At 49.5% G+C, this 15,610-nt stretch overlaps 1 protein-coding gene across 1 annotated transcript; it reads right to left on the reverse strand.

The window, feature by feature from the left end:
- Positions 1-230: 230 nt before the first annotated feature.
- On the reverse strand, positions 231-15,408 carry LOC116524050 (acidic leucine-rich nuclear phosphoprotein 32 family member B-like). The gene is made up of 7 exons (XM_032239150.1): positions 15,260-15,408; positions 5,409-5,558; positions 4,209-4,331; positions 3,576-3,771; positions 2,088-2,179; positions 1,751-1,805; positions 231-1,627 (listed from the first exon to the last, which is right to left on the reverse strand). Exons 1-7 carry the CDS (start codon positions 15,311-15,313, stop codon positions 1,548-1,550), a joined length of 750 nt encoding a protein of 249 aa, XP_032095041.1. The 5' UTR covers positions 15,314-15,408; the 3' UTR covers positions 231-1,547.
- Positions 15,409-15,610: the final 202 nt, after the last annotated feature.

Below are 15,610 nucleotides of genomic sequence, written 5' to 3' on the forward strand. Positions count from 1 at the left end.
GCGGTTTATCCAAAAAAAAAAGGGGGGGGGTTTGAACTGGATGGCCTTAAGGGGACCCCTTCCATAAAGAGTAAGCTTAGCTACTGCAAGGCACTTTTGAAACCTCTTCAAGTCTTCTCTTCAAGACCCTTTCAAAGTCCTCCACCCCTTCAACCCTCCGAAAAGTAGGTGCATGCAATCCCCCCCCCCAAAAAAATCATTAAATTTTAACACATTGGCTTCCTGCATCGTTCCTTTTTAAAAACCAAGTCTTTTATTAAAAGTCTTATCCAAATTCCATTAACAAAAAGGAGATATATAAAAGAGGGCCCAAAATTCCAAAGGGGTGGGTGGGTTGGGTGGGAGATATGATTAATGGGTTAGGTTTCTTTTTTTTTTATTTTGCCAAATCTGTGCTGAAAATGTTTTGGTTTTTTTTAAAACTAGGGGCTAAAAAAATCCCAACCATCATCGGCCAGGAAGGTGGGGGGGAAGCGAGGGAGCGTTGAACCGCAGCTCTGGACGTGGGAGGTTTGTGCCCAAAGTGTTTTTTCCTAGCCATAAAAACTAAAATTACAATTTTTTTTTAAAAGCAGGGCTTTACAAACTGCAGAATTCTGTTTTTTTAAAAGTATGCATTTTTTTTTTGCAACTATGTTGATGCAAAGGCTTCCCCCCCTCCCCACCTTTGCCAGCTTCCTGTTGTGGGGCTGGCCACGGGTGGACTCGTGCCCCACATTTGTCTGGAGCATGCCCATTTTGGGGGGCAGGGGGGCACAGCTGAACTCCTCCCTCTGGGCTCGTGGTGGCGGTGGGCGGGTGAGTGGGGCACAGATCAGCAAGGAATAAATCGCAGAAGCAGACAACCGAATTAAAAACAAAACATCACGGCAAGCGACCCACAATCCACGCGTAAAACACTTCGGCAACACCGCCGCAGAGCCCGTGCCTTACAGAGAGAGGACGGTCCCGCATCTGGAACTCACGCCGAGGGCCACAGCTGCACCATGCACCTCGCTCGGCCTTGTTTCCAGAAGGGTGCATCTTCAGACTCCGGGGCAGAGTGGGAGGGGCCATAGCAGACTTGACTCCACCCCTTGCCAGAAATCGCCAGGAGTGTCCAAACGCATCCGGGTTCAGGGCGGTGGGGAAAGCCAAATTGCTTGCAGGTTGAGTAAATCTAACCCTTGCATCGCTAAGCCTTTGGTCGCAAATACCTCATATCTGGGGGTGGGGGGTGGGGGTGTCATAGCACATGGGGAGGGGGGGGCGCTGGCAAGAGAGGCAAGAGAAAGCTAACCCCCCAAAACAAAACGAAAATTCCAACTTCTCCTGAAACACCTATCCTTTTCTACATCTTTTAAAAAAATATATACTGTGGGTGTTTGCAGCCGTACAAAAGAGCGGAGGAGGAGGGGGGGCGGCAGGAGAGGGGGAAGGGGATTCGTCACAGTTCTCACAAAGGTGTGTGTGGGGGGGGAACGGTGAGAGGCCGGGAAAGTCACACAGTCCGCCAAAAAAAAACACGGATCGGCCTGCAAAGGAGCCGAGGAGGAGGAAGGGACTCCTCAGTCGTCGTTTTCTTCATCCTCGTCGTCGTCCGGGTCTTCCTCGGGGTCTCGTTTCCGCTTCTCGCCCTGCTGGACCTCTGGAAAGGAAAGGAGACCACAGAGAGGGGAGTGATAGGGTTGGATGAGGCAGACAACCGGCATATCCCCATCCAATCCGAGACCGCGATTCTCAGGCACCAAAGTCAGAACAAGATACCCACCGGCTTCTTCATCCTCATCCTCGTCTTCATCTACATCATCTTCATCATCTTCGTCCTGAAAGAGGAAGGGGCATTTTTGAGGGGGAAAAAAAATCTTTTTAGGAGGATTATCAGTAGTTCTCCCGGTGGAATTCTTGGACCAGATTCCTTCATCACAACAAATCTTGTTAAAAAGAAGTCTGCGAATCTCAGCAAAGCTGAGATTTGCAGACTTCTTTTTAACAAGATTTGTTGTGATGAAAGCAGTAGCTTTGGTGGCTCCCTCGGCCTACCAGTCTTGGTGTACAAACCCACCCCACCCCCACAATTGCGCAGAAAGTGAGATTTTACGACTCACCTCGTCATCTCCCCCGTTCTCCTCGTCTTCGCCGTCTAAGTCCTCTTCGTCATCTAATTCGTCTTCCTCCTCTTCCTCCTCTTCCTCATCTTCTACAAGGAAAAGACATCCCCTGGCATCAGAGACTGGTTCACAACCCCAGGCAGTCCTCGACGTACAAACAGTTCATTTACTGACAGTTTAAAGTTATGGCAAGATCCACATCCTCCAGACCTTCCGCATAGCCCTTAAAACCTGGCTGTCCCGACAGGCCTGGGGCTAAAGACCTTAACCCCACCCGAATTGTATGAATGTTGTGCTTTTAACAATGTATTGTCTTATGTGTTTAACTTGGTTTGTCCTCCCTCCCTTTGAACTGTGAGCCGCCCTGAGTCCCCCCCAGGGAAAAGGGCGGCATACAAATAAAATACCTATACCTATACACATAGCCAAAGTTCAGACGGTTGGCAATCGATTCACATTTATGACGGTCATCTGCCATCACGCAAATGCCTTTTTTGACCCTCTGACACATGTTGTTAACTTAACAACATCATCAGTGATTCACTTAGTAACTGTGGCAGGGAAGGTCGTAAAATGGGGCAAAACTTTGCTTAGCTAATGTCTCAGTTACAAAAATTTTGGGCTTCAACAATAACAGAATAATAAGAGTTGGATGAACGGAGAGCAGAGGCAATTCCTAGAATCAGGCTCCTAGGCTAGGGGAGGAGTCTGTGAATTAAAACTCTTGAGGTCAAGGGGACCCCTAGAAATCTCGAATTTGCCAGACAGGACGCAGCACTAATTTACTCCATTTCCGCCAAAAACAGTCACTATCCCTTAAACATGAGCCAGCCATGTGCGGCAGCAGCCCAAAAAGCAAATATGATCCTGGGTTGCGTAAACAGAGACATAGAATCAAGAGCACATGGAGTCTGTAGTACCGCTTTACAAAGCCTTTAGTAAGGCCACACCTGGAATCCTGCACCCAGTTTTGGTCACCAAATTACAAAAAAGATGTTGAGACTTTGGATAAAGTTCAGAGAAGAGCAACTAAGAATCTATTCCTATTCCTAATGTAAAGGATTCTCTAAACCTGGCAACTTTTAAGACTTGTGGACTTCAAATCCCAGAATTCTTCCGCCAGCCATGACAACAGGGAATTCTGGGAGTTGAAGCCCAACAAGTTGCCAAGATGGGAGAGCCCTGATCTAGACCTCAAGGTTACCAAAAAAAAAAAGGGGGGGGGAATCCATCGCAAGCCATTTCAGTGGCCCCAGAATCTTGGCCTCCCCCTCCAAAAATAACCACAACGGCAAGGCATTGACCGTCTCAAGGCTTTGGAAAAACGGTTGCTGGATCGATACCCCAATAGGCTTACTACGGCCTCGAAGGAGGCAACAATCTTTTCTAACACGTCCCAGCCACGTTCTCTTGAGAGTTGGTGAAAAGTGAAAAAAAGTCAAAACGGCGGTTGCGGAATCGAAGACCTGGGGCCGGACTACTCACCGTCTCCATTCTCATCGTACTCATCGTCCAGCCCGTCGGCTTCTGGGTCCGAATCAGGGGCTTCTTTGTCGCTGGAGTCGAACCCATCAAGATAAATCAGCTGAGGCAGGAGGGTGAAGATGCTCTCGCGGTAGTTGTTTAGCGTCGTCACTTCGCAGTTGAAGAGGTCGAGGTTCCGCAGGTGGGGCAGCTTTTTCTGCAGCGTAAGGGGGAGAAAGTGGCCCGGTTCAGGGGGTGCGTGTGCTCCCCCCCCCCACCTCCACTCCAGGCACAGAGCAGCCACATCCCTCCCCTGGACCAAATGTGCACTCAACAAACTGCATTGTTGCAAATTGTAAGTCAAGGACTACCTGTAGAACAGGGTGTCAAATTCGCGGCATCATGTGATGTATCACGACTTTCACCCCTTCGCTAAACTGGGCATGGGCGTGGCCAGTGCATAACGCATCCAGACCGCAAGTTTGACAGCCTTGCTGTAGAAGGTGGCCAGACTTTGGGAAGTGGCGGTGTGTCATTAAGTTGAGAACTACAGGCAGCTTCCTGTTTTCATTTTGTGCGTCTTTACACACACACACACACACACAGGCGAAAACTCTCGCTCGCAATTCAGTGTCGCCAGACCCATCAACTCACCAGAGGGTCCAACGTGCTGATCTCTTTGATTTTATTCCCGCTGAGGTTCAACTGCGTCAAATTTGGCGTTTTTTCTGCGAGGACTTCCAGACCGCCCGAAATACGATTGTCGCTCAGTTCCAGCTGCCGAAAAGAAAATAATAAACGGCGGCTCCAGAGACAATACACTACATAATCCTTCTCTGTGGATTATGCAACCTGGCCACCCCCCCCCCCGAGAATGCCCCACTACCCCCCCCCACTGCAACCCCTCTGGAGTTGAATTGCAGCCCCTCCACTTAAGAGAAACAGAAAAGGGCAAACAGGGAAACTGGAGGCAGCATTTTCAACCCACGCCCTCTTTTGTAGATTTATCATGCAACTCTGCTAATCCTTCCACCCTCCCAGATTCTGGGCTCTGGGCCGTTAAGAATCACACTTTTAAAACCATGGCTTCAAATTTCAGATGACTAAGAAAAAACAAGGACATTTCCATGGTGGAAAAATGCCACCAGCCAAACGGGATGGGACCAAAAGGAGAGGCAGGTTTGAAGCTAGCCTCCGCGAGAGGCACCCCCCCCCTCCAAAGGAGAATACTGAACCCTAAAGCTGGGCAGGTATGGAAACCAAATAGATAAAATGAAATAAAACAAAATATAAAAAGTAAAAATATATATAATGAACGAAATAAAATAGAAAATGTATAATACATAACATCAAATATAAAAAGTAAAAAATGTTAACTAAATAAATATTTAAAAAATTTAAATATAAAAATACAAAAAATAAAATATGTAACAAATAAAATTTAAAAAGTAAAAATGTAGAATAAACTAAAAATAAAATAATATATAAAAGGAAAAAATGAATATATGAAGAGAAATAAAATATATCATAAATTAAAAAACATAAAATGGAGGGGGGGTGGGAAAGACAAAGACAGCAGAGGTAAACAGAAAATCAGGCAGAGGACACATGTGGGTGACGGAGAGGTCAGAAAAGTCAAAATGGGGGCTGCAACCATCCAGCTGAATCCCCCCCCCAGGGGGGGGGCATCTTGCAAAAGGAATGATCGAGAGCAGCATTTTCCCAATCTTGGGGGACTTTTAGAGGTGTGGACTGCAACTCCCAGAATTCCCCAGCCCGCTCAGATCCGGCTCAACTCACAACACACACAGACACGCACAGCCAATCCCGCCGGCCTTGCCCCCAGGTGCTCACCTTCCGGAGTTTGCTAAGCTTGGGCAGGTTAGAGATGGAGAGAAGGCGGACGTTGATCATGCTCAGTAATTCCAGGTTTTCGAAGTCTGGGGAGAGCCCGCTGATCTTGCCATCTTCCGAGCAGCAGTTGTCCAGCACCAGCTCCTTCACCTAGGAAAGCCAGACACATCCGTGACGCTCTTCAAAGTCCGGCAGCCGGAATTCCACCGGGCACAGCTAGGGGATTCTGGGGGATGTGGTCTGATCCAGGGGAGTCATCAACCTTTCGGATCTCAGGGACCACTAAATTCATAATTTTAAATCCCGCGGACCACTAATATTTTTCACACTTATGAGCATTGTAGCATCTCCCATCACGTGATCAAAATTCAGACGCTTGGCAAAACGAAACAAGCTGATAAGGAGACAACACAAACCATAGGGGTTGATGACATAAGCCAAGGGGAGAATAATTTTGGGCTCCATTATGCTCAGGTCGCAAGTTAAGGATTAACTGTACAGGCAGTCCTTGGCTAACAATCCCTCATTTAGTAACCACATGGCGGCACTGAAAAAAAGGGAGTAGTTATGGAAGCACCCCCATTGGCCACGCAATCGAAATTCAGGCCTTTGGCACAATAGGTGTGTGCCCCAGGGTCACCTGACCGGCATTTGCAACCTTCCCACAAGCAAAGTCATCGTGGGAAGCCGGGTTCACTTCATGACCACACAAGTCACATAACAACGGCATTCGCTTTACAGCCATGGCAAAGGTTGCAAAATTGGGGGCAACGCCTGGGGGTCCTATCCTATCTCTCCGACCCCACTTCCCCCCAAATTCAATTCTTAAAGACCCAGTCAGGACAAGCCAATGGCTGTGGCCTCTTGCTTTAGCCTACTGGGGAATATGTCACTATTTACCACAAATATGACACTATTCCCACAAGCATCTTCTACAGCGCACTCTCTGGGGCCAATATATGCACACAGAATGACTTGCTGGTCAGACTGGCTCTGCCAGCATTGGGAAGAACTATATGAATGCATCATTTTTATTAAGTTTTTAATTAAAAAAAAATTAAATTAAGTGTCCCCTTTCCAGTTCCTGCATTTCTGACGAGAGATGTGCTTTGAGAGGCAGGTGTCTCAAAATGAAGTTGGAGACCCTGACACAAATGTGTAGTTTTCTATAAATATATTTAACATCTACATCCACAGCAGACACAGGAACGTCATGAGGTAAATCTAAAAGGTATACAGAACACACAGAAGAAAAAGGTGGGAAAACAGGGAAGCTCCTCCTTTTTTACCCACAGCAACCAATCATAGCGCAGATTGCCTCATGCAGGAGCAAACTAGAGAGTCACGAACACAGAAAAACTATGAGGTAAATCTAAATGGTGTACAGAACACATAGAAGAAAAAGGCGGGAAAGAAGGAAACTCCCTTTACACCCAAAGCAACCAATCACAACATAGATGAGCAGACAAGATAATCAGGAACACAGGAACATCATGAGGTAAATCAAAAAGTATACAGAGCACACAAAAGAAAGAGAGGGAAAAACAGGGAAGCTCCTCCTTTTCACCCACAGCAACCAATCATAGCGCAAGATTGCCTCATGGATGAGCAGACTAGATAAGTCAGAAACACAGGAACATCATGAGATAAATCTAAATTGTACACAAAGAAGGAAACAGAACACACAGAAGAAAAAGGTGAGGAAAAAGGGAAACGCTCTCTATACCCACAGCAACCAATCACAACATAAACAGACAAGGTAGTCAGGAACACCATGAGGTAAATCTAAATGGTATACGAACACACAGAAGAAAAAGGCGGGGAGAAAAGAGACACTCCCTCTTTATACCCACAGCAACCAATCATACCGCAGATTGCCTCACCCAAGTGTCAGCACTCTCTAAGTAATCAACTGCAACTGTGTGTTCTGAGCCACTGTACACTTTATGGTTCCAGCTACTAAATTAAATAGGCTAAGCAGATGAAGAGGAGCCACCTCACGGAGTAGCCTCGGACAAGCCTTTGAAGAAGGAGCTAAGAGTGAAGCCTAGCCTGCAGGCTTGTTGTGAGGCCGTTGCTGAGACAAACAATCGGCTCTCAACTGCGGCTGCCTTTGCAAAGGAAGTCGACGTCCTTTCTGGAAAGCAGGAAGAAAAAAGAAGTTTCAAAAGACCAGCCCTTCTTTCTGCAGCCGTGCCGCAAACATTGTGGAGTGCACAGATAGCAATCGAAAAACGCCACGCCTACATGCTACGACCGCAAGTAGTTCTCGACTTACAACCATGTGTGACCATTCAAAGTTATACCAAGCCCAGAGAGACTTGTGACTATTTTCACACTTATGACCACTGCTGCATTCAGACCACCACGTGATCAAAATTCAGGCATGCGGCAGCTGGTTCCTATTTATGACCGATGCAATGTCTCGGAGTTCTGCAATCTCCTTGTGACCTTCTTGACAAGCAAAATCAATGGGGAAGCCAGATTCACTGAACCATGTTATTAACACAAAAACTGCAGTGACTCATTTAATGACTGTGGCAAGAATGGTCATAAAATGGGGCAAAACGCACTTAATAACCGTCTCGCTTAAGCGAACAGAAATTCTGGGCTCAATTGTGGTTATAAGTCAGGGAATACTTCTTGGACAAAGCAAAAAACAGGAATAAATCCGTAACCGTGCTGCGTGTGAAGCCAGGAAAACAGGATCGCCCCAGGCAGACCCAGACTCAAAGGCAGACCCAGACGGCACACCAGAGTAAAGAAGGCAAGGTTTCCAGTTCTGCCCCGTTGACAATCCCTTTGATTCATCAATATTCGGAGGAACCATGAGGACTAGAATCTTGCTCCTTTGAACACTTCAGCTGCAATGCACCACTTTAAGTCCCCGCGTCCCAGCGCAGAGGCTGGGAAAGGCTTGCTTACATACACCCACGCCCTGCCAGCAACCGGCTTTTCAAGCTGCCTGACCCGGAGGCCCCGGGACTGGCTCCACGCAGGCCGTCTTCCTGAAAGTGCCCGAGCTTGGCGCTGCTCGGAGCAACTGCGTGGCACAAGCCCAGCCTGATCTCATGAGTCTGGCAGCACAGCAGCAATGCAGCCCAACCGGCCGCACCAGCAACTGCATTCTTTTGCCGCGCCTGACCCTGCAGTTTCTCCCCTCTGCGCAGGCCAAGGCAGGATAATGCTCACCGGGATGCGTGCACGGATGGATGCCAGAAAGGGAGGAGGGGTGGGCCATATGCCCAGCGGGGCTGGATGGGCTCTCCACAGGAGCTGGCCAACCGTACAAAGAATGGGGGGAAGAGTCTCATGATCGGAGAAGCAAGTGGATTTGATTCCTGGGGAATAATCAGTTTTGATCCACCCTCCATTTAGGGGCAACACAAGGTATGAAAACACCAAAACTCACAGCAATATCCTAGAACAGTGTTTCTCAACCTTGGCAACTTGAAGATGTCTGGACTTCAACTCCCAGAATTCCCCAGCCAGCATTCGCTGGCTGGGGGATTCTGGAAGTTGAAGTCCGGACATCTTCAAGTTGCCAAGGTTGAGAAACACTGTCCTAGAAGGACAAACACACATCGGAAGCCCTCGACTCACAACAGTCCATTTAGGGATCGAAGTTACAACGGAACCGAAAACAGTGACTTCACGATCAGTTCTGCAGTTCGGCTGTTCAAATCTCACCGGCTCAGGGTTGACTCAGCCTTCCATCCTTCCGAGGTGGGTGAAATGAGGACCCGGATTGTTGTTGGGGGCGATAGGCTGACTCTGTAAACCGCTTAGAGAGGGCTGAAAGCCCTATGAAGCGGTATACAAGTCTAACTGCTATTGCTATCTATCTATCTATCTATCTATCTATCTATCTATCTATCTATCTATCTATCAATCAATCAATCATTCTACCTACCTACCTACCTACCTACCTATCTATCTGGGTGAAATGAGGACCCAGACTGTGGGGGCGATATGCTGACTCTGTAATAGCAATAGCAATAGCAATAGCAGTAGACTTATATACCGCTTCATAGGCCTTCAGGTCTCTCTAAGCGGTTTACAGAGAGTCAGCATATTGCCCCCAACAATCTGGGTCCTCATTTTACCCACCTCGGAAGGATGGAAGGCTGAGTCAACCCTGAGCCGGTGAGATTTGAACCGCTGACCTGCTGATCTAGCAGTAGCCTGCAGTGCTGCATTTAACCACTGCGCCACCTTGGCTCTGTAAACCGCTTAGAGAGGGCTGAAAGCCCTATGAAGCGGTATACAAGTCTAACTGCTATTGCTATCGCTTTTCACATTTACGACAGCGTCCCCCATGGCCGCGTGGGCTCAAAATGCAGACATCCGGCAACTGGGTTCATATTTATGACGGCTGCAGTGTCCCGGAATCCACTTTTGCAACCTTCTGACTAGCTGACTTACCCGTGTTACCGACTTTTACCCACTCAAGCACCGCAGCGAAAAAGCTTTGTAAAACACAACTGGTCTCACTTAGCAATGGAAATCTGGGGCTCGATGGTGGTTAAGTCGAGGACTATCTGTGCCTGGCTTAAAAAAAACAAAACCCAGGAGGCATCTGCGGGTATCTTTTCAGACTCACAAATAAAGCAAGCAAACACCTTTTGTTTTTTGCTAGCTAGACTAAGGTAACTCTCTTTACAATAGGTAGATCCATTTCTAAATTTCAGGTTGAATTGGCGGAGTATTAATCCCCTCCGAGGCTCTTCCAATAATCCACCTCTTAAGCCTGCTGGCCTTCCACCCTTCCCTGGACAGGACATCTTTACATGAACCAGTGGTGTGCCAATCGAAAAAAGACACACATGTATACCTTCCGCACTCTTACCGCTCTCTTATCAATGACTGATTTATACCCGTGCACATTACTTAATTTGATGCTCGCCAAGCTGAATTCTTAAACAGAATACAATTTGTAAAGCCTTAGTACGGCCACACTTGGAATATTTGCATCCAGTTTTGGTCGCCACGATGTAAAAAAGATTTTGAGACTCTGGAAAGAGGGCAGAGAAGAGCAACGAAGAGGATTAGGGGACTGGAGGATAAAATATAAGAACGGTTGCAGGAACTGGGTACGTCTAGAGAAAAGAAGGACTAGGGGGGTACGATAGCAATATTTGAGGGGCTGCCACAAAGACAAGGGGGTCAACTTATTCTCCAAAGCACCTGAAGGCAGGACGAGAAGCGACAGATGGAAACTAACCAAGGAGAGAATCAACCTGGGATTAAGGAGAAACTTCCTAACAGTGAGGACAATTAGCCAGTGGAACTGCTTGCCACTGGAAGTTGTAGGGGGCTCCATCCCTGGAGGTTTTCAAAGAGGAGACTGGACGGTCACTTGTCTGAAATGGTACAGGGTCTCCTGCTTTAGCAGGGGGCTGGACTAGAAGACCTCCAAGGTCCCTTCCAACACAGATGATGATTCTGCAACGCCAGGTGACACTAATTTCAAACCCATTTCCCAGTGGTGAAAAGTTTGCAGACTTTTCAACCCAGACTTGAGAAAAGTTTCTTTTCTGCCAAATTTTCTCTTCCTCTCATTTAGAGCCCTCTCATTTTTTTTCTCGACTCTGGGTGGTGTACAAATTATCCCATCAAGAGGACTAGAATCTTGAGTCCCAAAGGTGTGGGGTGTTTGTAAGGAACACTGTGTTATGCAGAAAAAAATCTGAAATTCTCTGGGCAATTACAGCAATTTGGTGCAGTATATTGTACAAGCAAAACCACTTTTGTTTTACTTGGAAATGCCAAAAAAAGATCTAATGTAACTTTCAAAGCCCCAAACAATTATTTCTAGAGTCAAAATCCAAAGGGCACAGACTTAAATCACTCATCAACTACAATACTGGGTAGAGGGATCAATAATGATCAATAATTTCCTTTGTAGCCTTCAGTTGGGCCTGTTTTCCTGAACATAACAACTTCCCAAAACAAATGTTTTGTGCAAGCCACCAAATTGATTTCCATGAGATCTAGAAACTTGAAATTTCAGAGGGTGGAAGCAGGCACAACGTGCGAGAAACCTTATTTCTCCTGCAAAAAGGGACAACTTTCAGAGCCGGTGGACTTCAACTCCCAGCTCTGCCGGATGGGGAATTCTGGGAGTTGAAGTCCACCCGCTCTGAAAAGTTGCTTTAGTTGAGAATTACTGAGGACTAGAATGGTGTTGAAGAGAAACACACAAAATTCCACAAAGGGGCTATTTATTTATTTTTTTGCTTTATGGAGAGACAACACCTGTGCACCAAACTTAACAAGTCACACTTTCTTCCTGTCTTTCCAAGCTGCCATTTTTAGCTTTAAAATGTCCCCAAATTGCTCGGTCGCCTCGAATTTGGGAGACTCAACTCTTAGCCCCTTTAAGGAACAAAACAGCCAGAGGCGGAAGGGGGTGTGTGTGTCTGCTCTTGTTTTTTTTTTTTTAAAAAAGGAACTCAGGCCCAGCTGCTGGGGCAACCTCTGGCACATCTGTAGAGGGGATTTCCCCCCCACCCCTCAAATTCTGGGAATAAAAGCATTACACAGGAACTGAACTGGCCCCCCAAACAATCACACCTCACTAGAAAAATACACTACTCAAGTTACAACCGTTCAGAGTTACGCCACTGGGGAGAAAAAAAGGGACGATGGCTATTTTTTCACACTTAACGACCATCGTAACATCGCATGGTCACATGACCAACATTTCAGATGCTTGGCAACTTGTCTCCTATTTAAGACGGTTGCGGCATTGTGTGTGTGTGTGTGTCGTTTCCCCTTTGGCTACCACCTCAATGGGGAAGCCAATATTCACTTAACCATGTAACTCGTTTAAGAACAGCAGTGGTTCGCTTAACGGCACCAGCCAAGGAAATTTGCCCAATGAGGCAAAAGGCACTGAATAGCTGTCCTGATTAGCGACGGGAATCCAGGGCTGCATTTTGGTTATAAGTGGAGAATTATCTTGTATATATATATATTATAATATTTATATATTGAAACCCCCCACCCACCCTTTGCAGAGGTGATGGACTCCGTTCTCCCCCTATCTGGAGAAAATTAAATCTCTGAATTAAGATCCAAAATTGCACTGAAGGAAGGAACACAAATAAAAATGCTTCCGTCTCACTTCCCCTAGGCTGCAAGCTCCTCCTTTGGGAATGATCTTCCAGGAAAAGCCAAACCGTATTTATCCTTTTATTGTTATTTTTTCTCCCTCCCCCTTTTACTGTTTTTGTTCTGCTGCTTTGAAAGAACAGGGAGCCCTCCTGAAGTTCGTCTGACCACAAAGTTACAACAGCACTGAAAAAATGTGGCTTCTCACCGTCTTCCCCACCGTTAGGACCTTTACAATACAATAGCAGAGTTGGAAGGGACCTTGGAGGTCTTCTAGTCCAACCCTCTGCCTAGGCGGGAAACCCTACACCACCTTCAGAGAAATGGTTTTCTAATCTCTTCTTAAAAACTTCCAGTGTTAGAATAGAACAGAAGTTGGAAGGGACCTTGGAGGTCTTCTAGCCCAACCCTCTGCCTAGGAAACCCTACAACGCTTCAGACAAAGGGCTGTTCAGCATCTCCCCCCACCTGTGGTCCCATTGGCAGGCGCTTGACCACTGGTTCCTATTTATGATGCTTGCAGAGTGTGTGCGTGTCCACACAACCCCAGCCTGTTCTGCAACCTTCTGATAAGCCAAGTCCATTGGGGGGGGGGGGGGGAAGAAGCCAGAGATTGACTTAACTCATCAACTGCAGCGATTCACTTAACAACTGGGCCAAAATGTCTTTCTTAACAGCAGAAATCCCTGGCCTCAATTTCTGCCAGGCAACTTTATAGGGCGACCTGCTCAGAGGACGACAGTTCTGTGCCAGCCTCATTGCAAATAAAGGGGTCAGTTCAATCCCCCCCCCCAAACAAGGGCAGCAGAAGCAAGAGATGATGCCCCCAGGGATGCCCCCTCCCCATTGTCATGAAAATGCAGCCATCCTGCCCTCCCTCTTGTGCAGAAGGGAAAGCAGCCCACACTGTGGCAGGCTTGCAAGGGGCATCAATCCTTCCCTTCCCCACCATCCAGAGTCAGAGTGGAGGAAGCTTTCTTGGTCTTCAAAAGAAAAAAGCAAGAGGAAAAAAAAATCACCTTTGGGACCACCAGGACTTGGATGGCTGAGAATCTCCAGATTTATTAGCTGTACAATTTGGGACGGGCACCCTTGGAATGGTGGTGGTGGGAGGAAGAATGGATTTCCCAAGGGAAAAAACCCTGCAGACTACAGGAACCATGTGCCCCACTTATCTTTTAACACAGATAAGCCTCCAAGTGGCCTCAAGGACCCTCTAAAAGGATGCAAATGACCAGCTTTGTCTGCAAGGAGAATCAATCCTCCCCTTCCCTCCACATCCGGTCAGAGTGGAGGAAGCAAAAGGCCTTGAGAGGAAAACCCAAGGAAGGAGAAGAAAAGAGAGAGAGAGGAAGCCCTGGAGGGCTGAGACTCCCCAGAGACTACAAGCCCCAGAATTCCTCGCGGGGATTGGACGGGGGAGAAGAGAGAAGCCATGATCGCCGCCCGGCTAGGCGGCTTTTGCAGCAGGAGGAGGGAGGGAGGGAGGGCCGCCCGGGGCTCCTTTGCAAGCCCTTTCAGGTTCATCTGGGGCTCCGAGCCCCACACAAGCCGCGCCCCATTACGATTCCAGCCCCCCCCCACCTTTCCAGGGCAGGAGGCTCTTGCAAGGAGGCGCCCGCGGGCGGACTCCCAAGCCGGGGCTTTGAAGGGAGGGGGGGGGGCAGAGTAAAGATTTCCCCTTCCAGCCGCTCAACCTGGGGAGGGAAGGGGCGCCCCTTGCAGCGAGGGACCCCCCCCCTTCCCAAAGGGGCGGTGCAATGAAAAAGGAAGAGAGGGGGGGCTCCTCCCAAATGCACCCTTCCCCCCTCCCCATGCAGCATCCTATTGCAAAAGCAACGCCAGCTTGCAAAAAAATCCCAAATCCTGGGGTGTCGGGGGTATTTTTTTTGGCCGGGGGGGGGGAAATCATGTGCTTGATGCAAAACGCCCGGCCGCCTTGCAAAGCCTCGGACTCCCCCTCCCCTTTCTTTCCAGCGGATGGCACGAAAGTTTGCCCCAGTATGTGTCCCCCCCCCAACGCCATGCTTAGGCGACCCCTCCCGCCGCCCCCCTCCGCAAAAAGCCCGATGCCCCTTCCCAGTAGCGGCACCCCAGGCCGCCCCCAGCCCCTCCCTCCATTTTGTTTGGGAGCCCCCCCCACCGGGGGAAAAGACCCACGTGGACGAGACAAGCAGTCCCTTCCCTCCCCCCCTTTTCTCTCCCACGCGAGACCTCCCCCCCAAATTCCCCTCCCACCACCACCACCGCCAGGAGGAGTTATTTTTTGGGGTGTGTGGGGGGGGGGTCCTCCCTTCCTCTCGAGGTGGTGTGCAAAACGGGGAGGGGGGGAAGCTGACCCCCCCTCCCCAGGTTGGAGACCCCCCCCCTTCCCAGGCCCAACGTGGAGCCCGATCCCCACGTGCGCGACCCCCCACCCGTTCCTTCCTGGGGCGGGAGCGGGGACGATCGGGGGAGGGGGAACCCTTTCACCGGCTGCTCCGGCCCGGCCATGTGCGCGGGGGTCCATTGGGGGCGGCGGGGGGGGGCGTCTGGAAGGGGAGGGGGGGCTTCTAGGGTCTTTTGGGGGGGGGGCGCAGGAAGGCCCTCCTCCAGGCCGCCCTCCCTCCCTCCCTCCCTCCCGCGCGCCTCCAACATGTCTGCCGGGCACACGTGTGTGCAAGCGTGGGGGGGGGAGGGGAGAAGGAGATAGGCGACCCCCCCCCTCGATCACCCCCCCCCCCCGCGGGGCTGACCTCGGCGGGCTTCTTGTTGCGCAGCTCCAGCGTCAGCCGCTTCTTCATCTCCATGGCGCCGCTCTCGCTCTCTCTCCTACCGGGGGCCCCGCAGCCAGCCAAGCGCCCAACGGCCCGCCGCGGCCCTGCTCGGGAGCGAAGTGGAGGCCGGCGCCGCCGACGCCGACGCTTATATAGAGCGGAAGCAAAGGGGCGGGGCGGAGGAGGGCGGCGGAAGAGGCGGAGTCTAGCGATGGCGGCGGAAGAGGCGGGGCGGCGGAGGGAAAGATTCCCGCCTCTGGGCTCACTCGAGCCCGGCCTGGTGGCTGGGCTCGACCTGAGGAGGCGGAGCTCCGTCCTCGCCCGGCTCTG

The sequence above is a fragment of the Thamnophis elegans genome, chromosome 1 (genome assembly GCF_009769535.1).
Source record: "Thamnophis elegans isolate rThaEle1 chromosome 1, rThaEle1.pri, whole genome shotgun sequence".
Classification (NCBI taxonomy): Eukaryota; Metazoa; Chordata; class Lepidosauria; order Squamata; family Colubridae; genus Thamnophis; species Thamnophis elegans.